The following is a 20,657-nucleotide window of genomic DNA, read 5'->3' on the forward strand; positions in this document are numbered from 1 at the left end:
AAACCACTGTATTTTAAAGAGTCATTTAATTATTCAAGTACACTTTTTTTTCCCCACAATACCAGAAATACAATCTCTTTTCAAGTGAAATATGGTTATTCTGTTTGGGCCTCATGTTACATTACATATAAGAAGAGGCATGACAATATCTTTATTTTTTAAGACACTTAATTCAACTGTTTCCTTCTAAGTGGTAAGAATTTTAAACACAAAGGCAAGAAAACTCAGTTGTAACAAAATCTAGTTTCTCAGAAAAGGTCAACACAATTCTGTACCCTGGATGACATTACTTTGCAAAACAGTCTCTCAATACTAAAGTATTTGCCCAAGAAATATTACTATTGCTAAAAACAAACAAAAGACACATTAAAATTCAACACGAGCAAACTCCAACTGCAGCTACAAGTCCTGGTAATCTGAGGTTCTGGGGCTCAAGTCAAAGGCTGAAGTCTCAGACAACAGTGACAACAAAATCAAGATGATCTCGGGCAACGGAGAAAAGTGGGACTGAAGAGAAGAGGCGAGGCGAAGTATCATGAAGGCAGGAGGCCATCATCCACTTTGTCCACCAAAAACTCTGAGGCAACACAGCTCCGTGGTACATGCTACCTTGGTTTTCTCCTCTTGCTCCCTCCCTTGGACTCTAACCTCTTTAAGACATTATCCACCTCCTTCAGAACTAAATGGGACTTCGGGATGGAGAGGGATGTAAGGTCAGAGGTCCTGGCTTCAAGCAAATATCCCTAGTAACAGAAAACAGGTGAGAGGGGGGACAAAGAAATGCCAAGGAGATCAGATATGACTCCCACCTTCACACTGTTGACAACCTAGCAGAGAGCGTGATGCCTGGGGGATGAGGGATTTTAGACGAGAACAAAATTACCCTGTACCAAGTTTTACAAAAAACTGAGTTATAAAACCCAAGAAGGATGAAAAACATACCACTGGGACAGAGGTCTGAAAACTACGAATCCTAACCAGAGCTACCCAAGGGCTTCACAGATGTGTGCCATTTAATCTTGAGCGAGGTACGAGTCTCTCTAACCAAGAAGGAAGTTTTGAAAGAGTATGAACACTTGCCTAGGAGACAACTTCTAAGTGTCAAGAGTTGGGCTGGAATCCAGGCATTCTAGCTCGTCACTCTAACGTGCCGCAAATAAGGATAACAGCATTATTTAATAAACAACATTGCTGCATTTGGAGACCTACAATCTTGACACTTTCATACATTTTCTTTTAATACTCTTACTTTATAATTTACGGGGGGGGGAATCAAGATGCAGAGCAGTATTCCCAAGCTTTCAGAGCCATTGGGTAGGAATCCAACACCACCACCCCCATGGTTCCCATGCCCGGGTGGGGGGAGCTCTCTGCATTGGAAGCACGTTCGGAGTCGAGACACCTCCCTCCCGGGGACGCCTGCACCGCCCACAGCAGCCCCCGCCAGGAAGACCAGCTTGCCCAGGCGGCACTTCGCCGCTCCCGGCTCTCCAGGCCGCCCCCGCCCGGCCGGGCAGGGTACTCACCGGGAGGGAGCCGAGGGACCCTGGAAATCTTGCTGGTGATCTCAGCAGTGAGCACTGCAAAGTCCTGCTCGTAGCCTTCGAAGTCGGAAGACATGGCAGCTCGGAAATGGTCGGCCGGAGCCGGAGTCTAGCTCCGAGAGAACTCACGAAGGGGGCCGGGCCTCAGGGCAGAGACCCTGAGAAGAAGTCTCCACAGCACAGCGGGGACCGGGGACGCCTCCCAGCCCAGTCGCTTCCTGGTTGTTCTTCGCAATCCTTGTCCCCCGGAAACTGAGGGGGATGCGTCTTTTCTTTTCCACTCAGTCGTCGAGAGTGAAACTAAGGAAAAACGTCACTTTCACTGTCCCCTAAAGAACTACGAAAACCTCCATGCTCTCGGGGATCACCGAAAACACTTCCCCACACTGCACGTTCAAGGAAACGGCTGGGGTTCCCCCGAGCTGTAAGCAGATGCAGGCGCCTGCTTTCAGAGGGAAGACTGACGCAGGGGACCTGCCGGAAGTGGCTGTGGCGGAGCTTGCGCCAAGGGCCATGGCGGGAGCCTGGCGGCGGCCCCGTAAACCTAAGACTCTGCGGCTCAGAGCTGGTAGCGCACTCCTCACCTTCAGGTTTCGCGTTCGGCTTGGGCAGAACTGAAGAGCTCGTGACGGAGCTTTGGGGAGGAGAAAATCTGTTCCGGGTGAACCCAGGCCGTCCCGGAAATGCAATGGTCGTGGAGCGGGCGCCGGAGACCAGACTGAGGTGGGAGTCACCGCGGGGGTTGCAACCCGCGTGTGGGGCGATCTTCGCCCCGACCTAATCGGTTCAGGATCTCCAAAATGTTGAGCCCAACCTCACTTAGTAGGACTATTTGTCTCACGAGTGAAGATCCCAGAGGGTCCCGCACCACGGCACGGGCGGGAAACTGAGGCACCCGCAGGCGCAACAGCTGCGTGGAAATCCGTTAGGCATACGTCATACTCATTTATCGTAGGTCGTTTCCCGACTCATTCCACTCCATTCAGAACTCACTTCTCCAGCTATTCCTCGTGAGTGCGTTCTTCCCTTTCCCCCCCTCGTCCCCGGAGGGAATTCATTTTTCCTTAAATACACATTTTTGTGCCCTTTCTCGTGCACTGCTTTAGTTGTGATTTTCCGCGCCCGGGCGCGCACACAAACCACACGCGCGCGCGTCGCTTTCTTTGCTTTCACCCTTGTTCCTGTACTTTTAACCCTGATCGATTGTTAATATTGGCGCTTGCGGGAACAACTGCGGGCTATTAATACACAAAGTACTATATGCGTAGAGCATATTACACTTAATTCACAACTCTGAGGCAGTTTAGAACGGTCTAAAAGAAGCTTGGTGCCTTGGTTTCTATTTTGGTTTCTCGTGACCTTGACTTAATCACTCAGCCTCTCTAAGCCAGTTTCTGTTGCAGGAAGAATTAGGTAAGACCCTGCTTCTTAGCTGTCTAAGGCTTTGTTTTCTCTAACTACCCACTTAGCATGGGATAGTTAATCCTTCCTGACAGTTTGCACACAGGAGTAAAACTGTTTAATGTGTCCAGTTTACATGCAGTTCAAGATTGGGCTGTATTTTGGATCGGTCCAAAAGTAATTCTTTTTGGCCTCGATAAGATGTCAACCTCACACTAGTGTGCTTTTGGGGTGCTGTTGCAGTGCTTCTTGGAGTTAAATAAACGGCATATGGAATTTTTAAACGGAATTTTCCCGTTTTGATTTCTTTAGGTTGAGTTTCACACCAATCTAGATTCTTCTTGATGTAAAGGAGTCTGGATGTCAGCAGTGGAAATGGTGTACTCCAGGTTAACATTCTGTCAGCCAAAGGCATGACAGTTCAGGAACACATGGACTTGATGCACACAGAAATGTGTGCACAGAAAAACAGAATCGCTAATTCTTCGAAAGAAAGAAGGCACCCAAAATGGGCACCTTCTGCTCAGTAATCAGGTTTGAAAATCTTCAAGAATTAAAGAGACTGTGTCACTGGGGCCCCATTATCGCCCTTGGTGTGATAGCAATATGTTCTACGATGGCCATGATTGACTCCATCCTGTGGTATTGGCCTTTACATACAACCGGAGGAAGTGTGAATTTTATCATGTTGATAAACTGGACTGTCATGATTCTTTACAATTACTTCAATGCCATGTTTGCTGGTCCTGGCTTTGTCCCTCGGGGGTGGAAACCGGTAAGAAAATGATCTGCTTTGATAATGAACATCACATAATTAGCCATGATGGTTACATTTTGTTTTTGCCTTGTCAACTTTTGTCCTAGGAGACCCTGGTGTGCTACCCCAGTCACTGATTGTCACTTCTGATTAGAATTGATGTGTATTTGAAATAGTGATTTACATTAGCTATTCCAAAGCAATTGGTACTTGTTCTTTGTTCAAATAATAATTCAAAATATGTGTGGTAGTTCATGCCTTTAATCTCCACACCAGGGAGGCAGAGGCATGTCATCCTATGAGCTGACACGCCTGGTCTAAAGAGCAAATTTCCAGAGAAGGGAAGAGAACGCCTCAGTCTGAGAACAGGTGGAAACAGTTATCCAAAAAGTGGGCAGCCTTGTGTGACTGAAGGCGGGGAAAGCAGAGTAGTGCAAACCATGGCACACAGAGGCAAGCAGGTGAGAGAGTGTGCATGGGAGCTGCCTGGAGCACAGGGGTGTGTAGAGGTTTCAGGCAAAGCTCTGGCAGAGCTGGATAGAAATGTTATTTTGTAATACACAGATTTGGGTGAGAGAAACAACCAGTTAGAGATGACAAGGGAGATTTGAGAAAGTGTCAACTCATAACTTTACTCTGAAATACTAGTCAAGTTATCTAAAACTCAGGCTCAGATTTGGGTGAGTAGAACCATGACACTAGATTTGGGGTGAGAGTGGAGAAAAGGAAATAACAATGACCTCTGAGTCATTTTTTAGTTATAATGTTTTAGCATAAGTAAAGGCATTAGAAATGCGAGTTAATGACCTCCCTCCCCCATCACCCATAAGAGAAATTTATGCCACTGTCGGGACCTTTATAAATACTGACTTGTTACTGTTTAGGATCAAGTAACTAACATGCCTTTCTTTTCTATCAAGGAAAATCCTCAGGATAGCATGTATCTCCAGTACTGTAAAGTCTGCCAAGCATACAAAGCACCACGCTCACACCATTGCAGGAAGTGTAACAGGTGTGTGGCTTCTCTGTTTACCGGGAGCTGATCCTCTTGGTCGCTATGCTTTTTGTTATATCTTCCGTCATGACAATAGAAACCTTTTGTTCTCTGCAAGTGTCCTGGTTTACTTTTCTACTGCTGTGGTAAAGCATTGACCACAGAGCATTTGGGGGAAGGAAAGGGTTTATTTGGCATGCAGATAACAGTCCATCAATGAAGAAAGCCAAAGCAGGAGCTTGAACCAGAAACTGAGGGACACAGCCTACTGACCTGCTCTTCCTAGTAGTAGTTGGTATTTTTTTCTCTTTGCTCTTCTGGGGGCCTGCCTCCCAGCTCCCAAATAATTACACATGCGGACGTATTCTTACTTATGAATACCCACCCTGAGCTTGGCTTGTTTCTAACCAGCTTTTCTTAAATTATCCCATCTAGCTTTTACCTTTGGGCTTTTAACTTTCTCTATTTCTGTGTACCTTTCTTTACTTCTTACTCCGTGGCTCACTGTGTCCCTGGAGTCCTCCTCTCCTCTTTCTCCATCCTAAATCTTTTTTTCTCTCTTTTTCTCCTTCTATTTATCCTCTCTGCCCGCCAGCCCCGCCTGTCCTTTCTCCTGCCTAGCTATTGGCCATTCAGCTCTTTATTAGACTAATCGGGTGTAACACAGCTTCACAGAATTCAACAAATGCATGTTGAATAGCTTCAGAATTCTTTAAGTTGGAATTAAACTGGTTTTCTCAGATTCATTCATACATATTATCAAAAAATTAATGAGAAGAAAATTGAATCACTAATAAAAATTGCAAAATATGCCAGGACCTGGCTATCAGCAGCATCTGTTCATTAATATAAAATTTAGTAAATACTGAGATAGACATAAAATCTGGTTTGCTAGGAAGTCCACCTTTAGCAAAGAGACAGAGCACAAGCACTGACTCGTGTGTGCTAAGGTTGTTTTTGGTCAGAAGCTCCATGTCTCACACATTGTGAGGAAGGAAGAAAGTTGCATCTGTGTTAGGAGAGCTTTATAATCATTCTCCCAAGTCACGTGGGAACTGTATGTCAGTTATGACATTTATGAACTTAAAGAGACTGACAGCCGAGTTTCCTCCTTCATAATGAGATTCTTGCAGAGCCTCCCAGCTTATGTAAGAAATTATTTTGTTGTTGGTTTTTCAAGACAGGGTTTCTCTTAGTAACCCTAGCTGTCCTGAAACTCACTTTGTAGACCAGGCTGGCCTTGAACTCGGAGATCTGCCTGTCTCAGACACGTTACTTGAGACACTATTGTGATGTCTGACTGCTGTTTAAAATTTTAAAGAAGTCACTATGTAGCTTCAAAAAAGCCATAAAGATGTATCTGTTTTATCAGAATTAACCCCTGTGACTCCTGTGCATACTGCATTCCTATGTGCTTGGTCTTTTGAAAACCAGAGCTAAAGGAGACAGGAGTTTCTGCTCTATGCTTCATGAGCGTGTTCTTCTTAGATGTATAATGAAGATGGACCACCACTGTCCCTGGATCAACAACTGCTGTGGTCACCAGAACCATGCTTCGTTCACACTGTTCCTCCTGCTGGCGCCTCTGGGCTGCATCCATGCTGCTTTTATTTTTGTGATGACTATGTATACACAGCTTTATAATCGGGTGAGTGGACACCATGATACACTACCATTCCTGTCAGACTCAGTGATGTCTCCAACGGTATTGGAGGAGTCCCTTTTAGAAATACACGTTTTGTGATTTAGCTAGTACAACAGCTTGCTTGATTATCAGTTCCTCCTTTTAGAAAGCTCTTTGTCTTGGAAATGAGGAAAGATTGTTTTATTCTGGAAACTCACCTTTTATAATTATTATTTTCCCTTATTCATGGTTTATTACATTTCTAACTTGGTGGTTATGGTCCTTTCTTTCTGTTCCCTTCAGTTTCTGTAACAGATTGTCATTCCTTTGTTCATTTGGTCCATGGCGCAAGGGCGCTCCTAAAATAAACATATTAAACCAGAAATAGTTTGAATTGACTTTTGGACATTCAGCCATGAGAGAAAGTTCAGAGGTTGTACACATTTAAAAAAAAATCCATAAATTGACTTGGGATCAAAAGAGGGACACAGGCCCAATAGGTATACAACAAGCTGGGGAGCACATGTCCTTCTCAGTCAGGACAATCCATGTGTGACTATAGACCGTCTGTGGGCTAATCTTCCACTATTAAGGAATCGGAATTTCCATATGAACTCTCCAGAGTTTAGATGTTAGCTCCTAACTTCTGTGTGGGACCCAGCCATGAAATTGTTTTGTTACTACTTCAGAACTGTAATTTTGCTATTATTGTGTATTGTAATGTAAATATCTGATATATCTGATAGGAAATCCCCAAAGGGGTTTGAGACACACAGTAATGTGGGATTCTCCTCCGTAGGCTGTGAATGTCATTGGTTGATAGAGAAACTGCTTGAGCCTGTGATAGGATAGAATAGAGCTGGGGCGGGGGGAATAAACTGAATGCTGGGAGAAAGAGGGTGGAGTTAGGAGAAGCTATGTAGCCCCGCCAGAGACAGATGCTGGAACTTTACCTGGTAAACACAGCCACATGGCGATACACAGATTAATAGAAATGGGTTAAATTAAGATGTAAGAGTTAGCCAATAAGAAGCTAGAGCTAATGGGCCAAACAGTGATTTAAATTATATAGTTTCTGTGTGGTTATTTTGGGGCTAAGCAGGCGAGAACAAACAAGTGGCCTCCCCTACAACAACACAGGTTGAGAGCCACTGATTTAGAACTTCATACAGGCCCCACACTACCCATCTGCATTTTTATCAACTCTGTTGATAAAAATGGCTCTGTTTATCAACATCCTACTAGCTCTTGACCACTGGCTGTGGAATGTGCTGTGTCTGCTGCTGTCGAAGAATACTGTCATTTTAGAATAGGAAGAAGATAGTGGAGGCTTGGTGTTGCCTTGTTTATAATTACTCATTTTGTAAGGTCAGTCTCCTTCTTCTGAGAAAACAGCAGTAATTAATATTGAAGAATTACTGATGATGGAGCTGTGGATGTATAAACCTCTTGCCCAGCATGACTGTGGCCCTGGGTTTGATTCCTTGCACTTAAAAAGAAAGATTAAAAAAGAAGATACTGTACATGTCAGTAGGAGCCAAGTATTCATAGAAACTTCTGTTTGCTGCAGTTGCCTTGGCAACATATCATTGTGGTTATCTTTTAGGTCACGCTGGGGTTTTACTGTTGATGTTATTTTTTTCTCACGGGTAGTGTACCTGTGTGTATGCATGTTCACAAGTGTGGGGCCTAGGGGCCCACATGTACGAGGACGTCCAAGGCTAATGCCAATTATCTGTCTTGATGACTGTCCGTTGTGTACATTGAGGTAGGTTCTCTCAGTTGAACCTAGAGGTTGAGGTAAGATGAGTGTGGCTAACCAACTTTCCCTGGGATGCCGTGTTGGCCTTGCAGACACTGGTCGTATCGGAGGGCCACCGTGGCCGTGGAGCATTTCTGTGGATGCTGGGGATCTGAACTCAGCCTTCATACTTAGGCAGCCGTCTCCCTAGCTCTGGTCATGTTGTTGCCAGCCACTTTTTCAGCAGCGCTTGCCTCAACAGCATTTCCCGTGTGCACTGTGATTACTTGCAGCTCTCCTTTGGGTGGAACACAGTCAAGATTGACATGAGTGCGGCCCGGAGAGACCCTCTTCCAATTGTTCCCTTCGGGTTGGCTGCATTTGCTGCCACCTTGTTTGCCTTGGGATTAGCATTGGGGACAACCATAGCTGTTGGGATGCTGTTTTTCATACAGGTAAAGTTCTTGGTCGCCTCTGTCTGAAAGTTGCATGTCATTGGGCTGATTGCTATAAAAAAAGAGAAAGTTTCAGTATGTGAGAGAAATTACTTATTTATAAACAACTAATCACCTGTGTCCAGTAGTTAATTTTAATTTTGCCAGAATAGCTAGCCACCATTTGTTGTGGTGTGAAAGTACACGTCTTTATCACTGAGAAAGCTGCCCTCATCCTACAATTGCTCATGGTCTTCACTTCCATACAAGAAACGAGTGATTGTCAAAAAGGTTAGGAGATTCACCCATGGTCACCCACTCATGTGTTCAGTAATGTAATTATTAATGAAAAGGAGGAGGTTTCTAAGGGAGTGCACAGAGATTGGCCTTTTTTTTCTATAATGCTTATAAACTAAGAATCCTAATAAAAGCAAATTAATATCTTGGTGTAACCTTACATGGACCATACTTTGCATGGATTTAGTCACAGTAAAGAAATTAGGTAGGGCAGGCATAAGCTGTTAGTTACTTTTGTGTCACCAGGACAGAGACTTGACACTACTAAAGAAAGGGGGCTTATTTGGGCTCACTGCTTCAGAAATTCAGGCTTCTGTTCTTGGCTCCACAGTGAGGCGGAGCATCGTAGCAAGGAGCAGGTAGAAGAGAGAGCTGTTCACAGCATGGTGGACAGGAAGTGCAATGGCTTGTGGGGAGGGACCCAGTAAAGATTCAACCACCCAAGGATACACCTCCAGTGCCCACATCCTCCAGCAAGGCCACAGCCAGTTTCCAGAGCCTCCTAAATTAGTGCTGCCACCTAGGGACCAAGCACTCCAGATGAGCCTCTGGAGGACATTTCTTATTTACACCATAGTGTAATGGAGATGTGTAGGTTGACTGAAATGGGACACTGCTGTGTTGGGAACAGATTAATCATAAATTTAAAGTTGGGTCCTACCACCCATGTAAAAGAGAGCTGTGTGTGCCTGTAACGCCAGCACCAGTGTCGAGCGGGCAGGCACAGGAAGCTTACTGGGTTTTGGTAGCTACCAGCCTAGCTAAAAAATGTTGAACTTCAGGTTTGGGAAATAAAGCAGAGGCTACCACACAGGTACATACCCCCTACACACACGCACTCACACACACACACACACATACACACACAAGTATATACACATACACTGCGTATACATATGTGCACTGTATACATACTCATAAACTATGCATACACATACATAATGGTAATAAATTTTAATAGCAATTACATTTAAGTACTGTTTCAACTATTTATATTACTGTTTTTTTAATACCCTGAAAATTTTGATACTTGAGGCATGAATTCTAATCAAAGTATTGGCTTAGCTTTGCTTTGGGTGGGCATGCTGAGTTGGCATAGAGATGCTGCAGTGCCGTAATTAGAGGTGGACGGGCTCCATGCTCACTGCTACTTAACCTCTGCCATCTGTGTTGTCTTTATCTCTGGGGCAGAACAATAAAAGCTCTCTTGGAATTTACTAGAATGGTAAGGATCCAAAGTAAACCAAAGTCACCTTGTTAAATTTCACTGTCATTTCCTTTCCAGATAAAAATTATTCTCAGAAACAAAACTTCTATTGAATCATGGATTGAAGAGAAGGTAAACTTCAATAATTGTTTCTTCGTTCTAAACTACTGATTACTAAGTGGGTGCTGGACTATGAAAGTGGGTCATTGGCATGCCACACGAAAGGTGGGCAAGGAGAGCATTTAGCCTTCTTTCCACTCCAGTGACTCCCACAGAAATGCTTCCTTCACACTCCTGAGCTGCCGTTCTCTCTCTCGGGCAGAAAGAGAGCCCATTTGGAAAAGCACCAAAACCATGAGACATTAACTCGGGCCGGTAACGTTCGGCTTGTCAGAACTCTCCTGAGTTCATCTGTTCTCAGAAGCTAAGCCAGGCCAGGTGTGGGTAGTATATTGGATGGGCAAAACAGTGGAGTAATGAACAGCCGCATACAGACCTTGTCCTGTCCCTGCCATCCCAGTGTGCGTCTTACAGCAGCAGTTCTCAGTCCTGTGGGCTCAAAGCCAGTTCATAGTCACTCCAAGTGTCACTGATAATTGCCATATTTTCTAAGTGGAAAAAAAAAATCATAAAAAATTCTGAAAACAATCCATTCTGATAATATAACATTTTATAAAAAAAGTAATTATATTTGTCAACCAAAAATGGAAGAAGTGGCCTTGTTTTAAAGATTTACAAATCTCTTCAATATCTGACTTAACAGAAGACAGTTGGAATCTGACACCCACTTCTACATTCAGTCTGTTGAGATACTACTTTCTTTGATGTTTATGAAGAAAGTCCAGCTTCATACAGTTGAGTGTGTAGAAAAGATTGGAGTGTTTTGATGGGCACTTTAGACTATAATAGATATCCTTTGATTTTACATTAAAACTTGGCAAGTGATTGCCCCTCACACATCCCAGTGCTGTGATGGAAACTCAGTCTCACGCTGGCTTAGCAAGCGGTCTGCCACTGAGCTCCCCCGGCCTGACAGGGAACATTTCTTGTCAGGAACTTTTTGTACTCTTTGATATTAAAATTCATAGCATTTGTATTTAATTATTTATAAGTAACATAAATATTTTATATTAAAATTGAAGTATGTTTAAATATGGGTAAGCTGTCAGAATCATAATAGGGAATACAAGTTTTCCGAAAATTCTCATTTTCTCCTGGAAGCCTGAGTTTCCTTCATCTGTCTGCAGGTGCCTACAGTTGTGTACCTGCCATGGTGCTAGTTTGATTTTGCCTTTGAAAACATTTTCACCAAGCAAGTTCTGCTCCTCTAAAAATCCTGCCTAATGCACTGTCTAAATAGTTGTTAGGCTTTCGGGAATAGAGACAAGAAAAAGATATGTACATGTTCTGTGGACATGCAATTTTTATTTTAAATTTTTTTGTGTTTTTTTGAGATATGGTCTCTCTACAGTTTAGACCTGCTTCAACCTCCAGAGTTCAGGTGCACACCCTCGTGTCTGTCTAGGGTCGTAGGTACACACCCTCATGTCTGTCTCGGGGTCGTGGGTACACACCCTCGTGTCTGTCTAGGGTCATAGGTACACACCCTCGTGTCTGTTTCGGGTCATAGGTACACACCCTCTTGTCTGTCTAGGGTCGTAGGCACACACCCTCGTGTCTGTCTCAGGGGTCGTAGGTACACACCCTCGTGTCTGTCTAGGGTCGTAGGCACACACCCTCCTGTCTGTCTCAGGGGTCGTAGGTACACACCCTCGTGTCTGTCTAGGGTCGTAGGTGCACACCCTCATGTCTGTCTAGGGTCGTAGGTACACAACCTCGTGTCTGTCTCAGGGGTCGTGGGTACACACCCTCGTGTCTGTCTAGGGTCGTGGGTACACACCCTCGTGTCTGTCTAGGGTCATAGGTGCACATCCTCGTGTCTGTCTCAGGTACAATCTCCCCATCCGTGATTGGTTGGATCCAGGATTATAGAATCTGAAGAAAGGCTGAGTACGTTTGCAAGCAATGTGATAACTGTCACAGGGTTGTGCCAGTTTTCTCCTAAGATGCTGACAGTTTTACCCTCCACTGCAAATGTATAAGGAGAGTGAAAAGGTAGATAGTCTGTTATGAGAAGTTTGTCCTTCCTGAACCCTGAGAAAGGCTTTGGACCACTGTGGACCTGAGTTCAGCCCCATGGCTTATTTGCATCATGAGACTGTCTGCGCTGCCCCTTATTCACTTGTCCAGTCTCTTCTCCTACCCACTGCCTCATCTCCTTCTCATAGCTGTGTATCTTATACTTCTCTATTTTTTCCATATTTTTTCTCTGCCTAAAATACTCTTTACCTCTTTTTTTTTCTTTTTTTTTTTTTTTTTTTGCCTGATTTTCTGCCCCTCAAGATATAGTTTAGGTATCATTTCTTCCAGAATCCTTCCTTTACTCTCTAAACTTGGTCAAGTCCACTTTCCTTCCTCTCCTCTAAGCTCACCATGTGTCTGTGTTCCCTTTTCATGTATGGCATCCTTTCCTTTCCTTTCTCCTTTTTTAAGTAGTCTATATTTTTGGTTTTGAAATTCAGTCCATGTTAAAGAGTCTCTGTCATTTTCAAATGATTAATCACTGAGCAGGACTGCAGATACCTGAAGCTTCTGTTTATAAAAAAGGGGGGAATTAACCCTCTGTTATTTAGGTAAAGGTTGAGATATAAAATTCAGTAAATTTGTATCATAGTTCCAATTGTTTCAATAAATAGCTAACACCCATATTACATTATAAATAACTACAAGAAACTTTTACATAAAATACTGTTCCTTAACAGACAGAATTTCAAATAAAGAAATAAAGCTTATCAAAAATGTATGTGATTACCAGATACTAATGTTGAGTGTTTGCAGAGGAGCTACACTTGCTTTAGAGTTAAATACTGCATGTTTGTACCACTAGGTGGCAGTAGACTTTAACAAATAAGCTAGTTTATTTCTAGAGAAAGCTAACCATTTAAATGCCTAGAATATGAGCTGTGCCATCAGAATATGCATGTGTAAATGAAGATAAAGTATATGTGTATTTCATGATACAAAAACACGAAATCTCCTTTACCAGCATTGCAAAATGTTTTTTGTAAAATAGTGCCTCTCTATTAGCCCTTCCTGGCCATGGCTAACCATAACCCACACTTTCTCTTGCATCTGTTAACCTTTACTCTCTTGTGCTGCTAAGCAACTAGAGGCATTGAGGGTGTTCTGCTTAGGATACATGCAGTTAGCTAATTCGATTATTTATAAATCTTTTGAATGCTTGTTCCTAAGACACACCCAGTCACATGCTTTATTGGGTATCACAAACAAGTTTTCAGTCAAATCCCCCTCTATACTGTGATGAAACTATATTCTCTGTCACCACTGCTAATATTCCTAAGAAAGTATTTTTATCAGTAATACAAATCTGACACGTGAGGATTCTCAATAACATATTAGTAACCATGGCAGGCAGAAGCAGCTGTCATTTTACACCTTGCTCTCCACAGGCTAAAGATCGAATTCAGTATTACCAACTGGATGAAGTCTTTGTCTTTCCTTATGATATGGGAAGTAAATGGACGAACTTTAAGCAGGTATTTACGTGGTCAGGAGTCCCTGAAGGAGATGGACTGGAGTGGCCAGTAAGAGAAGGCTGTGACCAGTATAGCCTAACAGTAAGTAATTTTGTTCAAAAGGCCTTCCTCTTGCCTGGCGGTTTCTTTGTTAACGGCCCCAGCTTGCTGAGCTGCCCCATCTCTCTGAGCAATTGAACCCATGCTTCTCGGACACTAGCCACATGCCACAGTCTTGTATTAGCTCATTCTTTTCCCTGTATCTTTAATGTGATTCTAGAAGAGAGACCATGTTTCCCTGGCCATGTCTAACACAGTTCTACTTAGTAGTTGATGATTAAAGAGGGAAAGGAGCAAGAATTATTTAGTCGAGAATCATTAATAATGAGTTTTCTAGTTTGTCCGTTAGAAACTCAGTAAGACTCAGCCTAGAAGCTTTGCAGGAACACATTTGTTGAGCCGCAGTCTGGAATGAGCATCTTCTCAGAATCCGCTCACTGGAGTCTTCTCCTCCGCATACTCCTCAGGTGCTCAGCTGGCACCAGAATTAGGGAACAGTATGCAAAGGAGAATATAAAGCGCCAGAAACCGAGATTACCTTTCTGGAGGGGAGAGACTGTTAAACACTAAGACAGACTGCTTAACCTTTTTCTTCTTGTCTTTCAAACAGAGAGAACAGCTGAAACAAAAAGCAGACAAAAGAGTCAGAAGTGTAAGTATTTGTTTGCAGTGGTGTTGATTCATATTTTCTCTAGTTGGGCACTGTGTTTCTACGTATCTTACGACAGTTGGCTTTTATTAAATAGCATTTCTTTTTATTGTGTTTATTTTTATACTGTGTATGCATGTTCAGCACAGTCGCTCATGGGAGTCTCCTTTTACCATGTGGGCTGCAGTGATAAATATTTCCTTATATTTGTCGAAATCTGATACAGTTCACTGTTTTTGAGACGGTCTCACTGCATATTCCTGACTGGTCTTAAACTCAGAGACCCACCTTCCTGTGCCTCTGAGAGCTGGGTTCAAAGGCATATGGCGCCATGACTGGCACATACTGTTGACTTTTGTTTTCTTTAAAATACTTCATTTTAGCAGGATGTTTCCAGAGCAGTTAGGCATTGTGCATTGCCAACCTAGAAAAATACCTTTAGTACAGCTGATGAAACCACTTAGCAAGCACACTGACAGGTAGAGATGATGCCACCTATGGTCGAAGGAAGTCCAAATTGAAAGTAAATACAGTTAAAGTTAAGTTCCTGTTTGTACTGGCCACACTATGAGCACTCTCTAGTTGCAAGTCTCTAGCTAGCAACCATTCTAGACCACACCTAGAGCCATGCAGACACTTCCGTCATTGTAGAAAGTTCTCCTGGACGTGGCACTCTGCAGATAATATTTTTAGCAGGTATGTGCTTGAAATGATGGATCAGACAGCCTGAGAACAAGATCATCATCCCTTCCCGGAAATGGGAAGAGGTGGGAAAGACATTTTATCACTGAATAGTTTGAATGTGACCTTCAACTTTTTTTTTGTTTAAGCTTGAAAAAGCTCAGATATTGTAAATATTGAGATTATTCTTCTGACCACTGATGACAGGTTCGCTATAAAGTCATAGAAGATTATAATGGTGCCTATTGTCCTTTGAACAGAGGAATTAAAACCTTTTTCACAAGCCCCTGCACAGAAGAGCCTCGGATACAGCTGCAGAAAGGGGAGCTCATTTTAGCAACAAGAGGGTTGCGGTAAGAGATGGGAATGCTGTATTTCTTTAATGTGAAACGTGACGTGAACTTCAAAAGTATTTAATTTAATCTTTTAAATATTTCAGGTACTGGCTGTACGGAGATAAAATTCTCGATGATTCCTTCATAGAAGGTATGGAAGTGGAAGGATATGTTTAAAGTATGTGACTATTCGAAATAGCTCCAAATTCTGTAAGAATAACTCTTATGCGTAATTACACGTAAAACACGTTAGGGAACTGTGTAGATATATAAGGATACTTCTTAGATGTCTCTCTGTAGTACTTATGTCTGTCCAGTCTGCTAGCATACAAGTTCCTATGTGACTATGTGGCAGATACTTACAAAGTCCCCAGTAGGCACCTATGGGTACTGTAGCAGATTAGATGGCATCTGGGCATGACCCCATGAAAAGACTCAATATTAAAACACTAGACCCTATTCCCAGAAGAGAAACAGCTGGAGAAAGAGTAAGCCGAGGTCTAGTCTTCTCTGCGGAGGCAGCCAAGGCAGCACCATGCTGCTTATACTGGGCGTAGCCAACAACTTCCATGAAGGTGCTGTCCCCTCTTAGGCATGGGTACTATGCACAGAATGAGCTGGAGGTCCTGGCTGTGGATATGCAACCAGGGTCTGTGGAGAGATAACAAGGATATGGCAGGCTGTGGAGACAGAAGTCTGAACTTGAAGCTGCGAGTCTTCGTGGACACCCAGAGCTCCTGAATGAGAAGCATAGCCCTGCCCTGCGTTGTGAGCCGCAAGCCTTCTGGCCGGCATGTTGAGAAAAAGAACTCCACATTTGGCTCAGAGCCTCATCACAGAAAGCCTTGCACATGGAATCCAGAATCCACAGATGTAATTGGTGGGGGTGTGGGGAGTTGTCTCAGACCTGGGACTTGAAGCAGGAAGTGAGCAAATGCCTCTCATCAGGAAGAAAATACAACTGAGTTGTTTGGAGTTTGGAGACTAGCAGCCCTGCCTCTACATGCACAGACCCTATAAAGGACAGCTAGGGACAACCATTGGCCAAGGCTGGAGCGCCATGTTTCCATCTACTTAGTTTTATTGTTTTATTTCTGCTTCTGAGCTGTGTTGTTCCTCTGTGTCTGGCAGCCGTGTCTTGCCTGAATAGGCTTTCCAGGTGCTTCCTTTCTGTGCACCTACTCCTCGGGGTCCCTGTTATTTCTCTCACCTTTAGAGCAAGCACTTTCTGTCTCATTCCTATTCTCCCACCCCATCCCCTGCTCATTTCCCTACTTACTGACTCTTACTCTAAAACTGGAAGTTCCATTTTCCCCACTCAGAACCCCAGCACTACTGACTCGGGCCTCATCAAGGACACAGTTGAAGTCAGTATGTGCTTTCCCGGTGTATATCTCCAACAGCACTGCCGCAAGGTAAGACCCGAACCAGGAAAACAGAGGCAAAGGGAAAATAAACACCAGGATGCCATAGTTCCAACCAATGCACAGATGAATAAAAATATAAAACCATCAGACAGCAGCCACTAGGATACATGCCCAAGCTTGCAACTTCTCACTACCAGCAGCCAAGACTGAGGAAACAAGTGAAACACTGGGCGATAGCAGAGTTCTGCTTCCTGAAAGGATCGCTGCCCTCACAGAGACTTAACAGAGGACAGGAGTGAAGAGATCAGTTCAGAACCTACCACGAAAGGTACCAAAGTGATACTTGGTCATTGGCAGACAAATTTAAAAGTGCCCCAAAAAATCAGTAAGTGATTGAGACTGACAAAGAGACCAACAGAAATGCTGGAAATGAAAGATCCAATCAAAAGACCAAACCAACAAGCAAAAAGTCACGAACAAACCAAAGCATTGGAAAGGAAGCATAGCAGAGGCCAGGCAGGAGAACAGTTGTTGGGACATTTGACTTGAGACAGTAACACACTCAAACATAAAAAAGAAAACAGCAAGACAAAAACTTCTAAAAACTCTGGGATACATTCAAGAAACCAAACTTAAGAATCACAGGCTAGGGGGCTGGAGAGATGGCTCAGAGGTTAAGAGTATTGCCTGCTCTTCCAAAGGTCCTGAGTTCAGTTCCCAGCAACCACATGGTGGCTCACAACCATCTGTAATGGGGTCTGGTGCCCTCTTGTGGCCTGCAGGCATACACACAAACAGAATATTGTATACATAATGAATAAGTAGATATTTAAAAAAAAAAGAATCACAGGCTAGGAGGAGATATTCTAGTTTTATAGGCAATGTAGTTAATGAAGTTAGAAATGGACAGCCAAGCACAAGATGTCTGTAGAACCCAAATCACGGCCAGAGAAGAACTCAATCAAGACGTCATAATGCAAAGAAAACAGCCGCAAGGGAATGGCAAAGGCAAACTTGTAGAGTAACATCAGACCTCTTGTTAGTAACCATAAAAGCCAAGGGTTCGAATGGCATAGTCCAAGCACTGAAAGTAAACAACTGCCAACAGGAGAACAGCAGATGAGCACATTGGGGAGGTGTGGAGGTGAGGAACCCTTATTCACTGCTGCTGGGAGTGTAGTCTGCTACAGCCCTTAGAAAGTCAGTGGGGAGCTTCCTGAAGAAAACAAACAATAGAACTGCCGTATTCCTCAGGTGTGCCAGTCTATGGTGTTTATTTAAATGACTTGGGGCCCTACCACATAGACACTTATACACTGTTATTGCTGAATTGTTCAGAGCAGCTAAGGAACAGAACCAACCTAGAGTCCACTCACAGACAGGTGGGTAGAGAAAATGCAGTATATACATGGGGTTGAATTTTATTCATCAGTAAAGAAACGTGAAATGCCATTTCCAAGACAATAGATGCAAGTGAAATTCATTATGGTAATGAAATAAGCCAGAGCCACACAAGTAATTGCAACTTTTATTTGAATATGTAGATTTTAGAGGGTGAGTTGGGTTATGTTTAAACTAGAAACAGAAAAGCAATTTTTAATAATTTATTTTTATTTTCTATGCATTGGTGTTTTGTCTGCATGTGTATCTGTAAGAGTATCAGGTCCTTTAGAACTGTAGTTACAGACAGTTGTGAGCTGCCATGTGGGTGCTCAGAATTGGCCCAGGTCCTCTGGAAGAGAAGTCAGTACTCTTAACTGCTGTGTCTTCTCTTCAGACCCCAAAAATGATTTTTAAAAGAGGTGATTGGATACACATATGTGTAACATGGAAACAAAAGGGTTATTACTAGGAAGAGGACCAGTAGTGGGGATTAAGAGGAAGATGGCGGAGGGGGTGGAAAAAAAGAACCACTAAAAATAAAGTTTATAAAGTTGCCATGAAGAAACTCATTACTTTGTATGCTCATTTTAAAAATTAATCAAATAAATCCTGGCAGCCGTCTTGGACAGGAACTGCCCGTTAGCTGTCTGAGGGGAAGTGAAGCATAAGCAGCTGCTCACATTCAACTGTGAGCCAGACCTGAGGGTCAGGCTCAGCTACGCTGTGCATGACCGTATCCCCTTTAAGACCTGAGGGTCAGGCTCAGCTACCCTATACATGGCTGCATCCCCTTTAAGGGACCATTTCTTTCATAAAGCTACGGCTGAAATCTGGTTGATTTTCAGAATTCTTCCTTTTTAAAGTAAAGATGAACCTAGGATCTTCTTGAAGAAAATAAATGCTTGGGATTAACATAAATTAACCATAAATGAGAATTTAGGGGATTTTGATATAGAAATTGACATGCTGGGAGCACATGCCTGTAATCCCAATATTCAGGAGGATCATAGGTTCAAGTCTAGCCTGAACTGCATAGCAAAACTTCTCATGAAAAGGAAGGAAATGCATAAAAAGCTGTAGGACACATCCTGGGAACACAATGTAATGGTGTGCCAGAACGATCACCCATATGTTAACCCCAGTTCAGTTGTGTACTTTCTAGACCACACTGGCTGCTTTCCCAGTGGACGGGATCCTGGCTTGTTAGAAGTGTTTGGAGATGATGCTTTCCCTGACCCATGTCTGAGAACTGGTGAGGGACAGCAGGGTGTCCTCATTTGAAGTAGTAGACTTGCTCCCAGGAGTGTCACCCAGTTCTGCTTGCTGTTTCACCATAGCATAACTTTCTCCCTCAGGTACTTCGAGGATAAGAGGGTGGTTCCCTAGAAATTGTGTGGAGAAGTGTCCCTGTGATGGCGAATCAGACCCAGCGCCAGAGGGCGAGAAGAAGAACAGATAGCCACTGTGAAAGTGCTATCGTTACGTCTTCATTACTTGAAAAATCACACATATTACCAAGAATTATGCAGCGAGTCTACTCTGCTTAAGGTATTCTTTTCCTCAAAGATGCTCTAGTGCCATGATTTCAATATTTTTATTACCATTTTGAAACAGAAGCCATTCTGCATATGCCTTCGAGTTCCTGCTGTCTTGCCACTTCTCCCTACCAAAGGAAAGTCATTCAAGCCAAGTGAGCAAACTGCACTTTCTGTAGGATTTCTTTGTGCTGCACCCGACTTCACCTGCAGATCTAGTTCCCCTTGGCATCTGCATGTGGTTATTCTGTTTCTTCCTTGGTGACATTTCTTTCATAATCTAGAGACTATAAAACTTCAATATGAATTCAAATTTTGTTACTTTTAATAATGCAGATTTTGTCAAATCCAATAAAGGTCAATGGGTGTTCTGTAAAAATTATAGTTTTCACTCAAAAACATGTTTTCTTTTTTCTTCTGCCTTTATGGAAACACTACCTTTCTACCATGTGCAGAGTTGGCATCATGACTCATGAGTTCTGAGACATAACATATTCCATTCAGTATATGAGCCCTGTTTTGGTAGATTGGCAGCTTTCCGTCTACTGAAAGTCACTGGACATTGCTTGTGTCTACTTCTACATCAAACCCTGAAGCTTGTGCAAATACTAGGACCTAAACTTAAAGGCGGGCTCGTCAGAACAGCAAGTAAGGTCACAGGAGAAGGCCTGCCACTCCGCACTTAAGTAAGCTAATCGAGCTTTCCTTAATTCTTTGTATTTGGGGAACTTGAGGCTTCCAGGGCCGCCAGACTTGTAGTAGGTAAGAGCAAGAAACAGGCGCCTGGGGCGTCAGCACTGAAGGAAGCATGACTTATTCCATTGCAGGAGCAGCAGGTGACAGATACAGTCATTTTGAAAGCAGCATGGTCTTGAGTTGACAAAGCAGAGAAGGGGACAAGACAAATCATATGCCTGTGGAAGTGTCTGCAATTTAGTCAGAAATAGCAAGAACACATCTGGAGTGAGGGGCACATAGGAAGGGAAGTCAGAGCTAAGAAGTCTGGACCACCAGGGCCCTAGAAGCTGCCTGCCCTTAATTTCAAGTACAGA

The 20,657-nt window shown here is 43.3% G+C and overlaps 2 protein-coding genes across 5 annotated transcripts in view; one reads left to right on the forward strand and one right to left on the reverse strand.

The window, feature by feature from the left end:
- Vti1a (vesicle transport through interaction with t-SNAREs 1A) overlaps positions 1-1,928 on the reverse strand; it is a 323,734-nt gene extending 321,806 nt beyond the window's left edge. For 2 of the 4 annotated variants that reach the window (XM_057777476.1, XM_057777475.1), the window contains exon 1: positions 1,527-1,910. In XM_057777476.1, coding sequence (XP_057633459.1) covers positions 1,527-1,620 — 94 coding nt within the window. In that variant the 5' untranslated portion in view covers positions 1,621-1,910. Of the gene's footprint in view, positions 1-1,526 lie in introns of all 4 variants that reach the window. The other 2 variants (XM_057777477.1, XM_057777479.1) reach the window with 2 other exon arrangements.
- Positions 1,929-2,020: 92 nt separating this feature from the next.
- On the forward strand, positions 2,021-19,978 carry Zdhhc6 (zinc finger DHHC-type palmitoyltransferase 6). The gene is made up of 11 exons (XM_057777474.1): positions 2,021-2,267; positions 3,258-3,720; positions 4,623-4,714; positions 6,185-6,344; positions 8,355-8,516; positions 10,078-10,131; positions 13,530-13,697; positions 14,266-14,307; positions 15,193-15,338; positions 15,425-15,471; positions 19,426-19,978. The coding sequence occupies exons 2-11, from the start codon at positions 3,454-3,456 to the stop codon at positions 19,527-19,529; spliced, it is 1,242 nt and encodes a 413-aa protein (XP_057633457.1). The 5' UTR covers positions 2,021-2,267; positions 3,258-3,453; the 3' UTR covers positions 19,530-19,978.
- The last annotated feature ends 679 nt before the right edge of the window (positions 19,979-20,657 follow it).

This window comes from Chionomys nivalis, chromosome 8 (genome assembly GCF_950005125.1).
Source record: "Chionomys nivalis chromosome 8, mChiNiv1.1, whole genome shotgun sequence".
NCBI lineage: Eukaryota > Metazoa > Chordata > Mammalia > Rodentia > Cricetidae > Chionomys > Chionomys nivalis.

Excerpts from the sequence above, each read along its gene's own strand:
- Zdhhc6 (XM_057777474.1), top strand. The coding sequence starts at position 3,454 with ATGGGCACCTTCTGCTCAGTAATCAGGTTTGAAAATCTTCAAGAATTA. Across the intron at positions 6,345-8,354 it reads ATACACAGCTTTATAATCGG|CTCTCCTTTGGGTGGAACAC; the intron begins GTGAGTGGACAC and ends GATTACTTGCAG. Across the intron at positions 10,132-13,529 it reads AATCATGGATTGAAGAGAAG|GCTAAAGATCGAATTCAGTA; the intron begins GTAAACTTCAAT and ends TGCTCTCCACAG.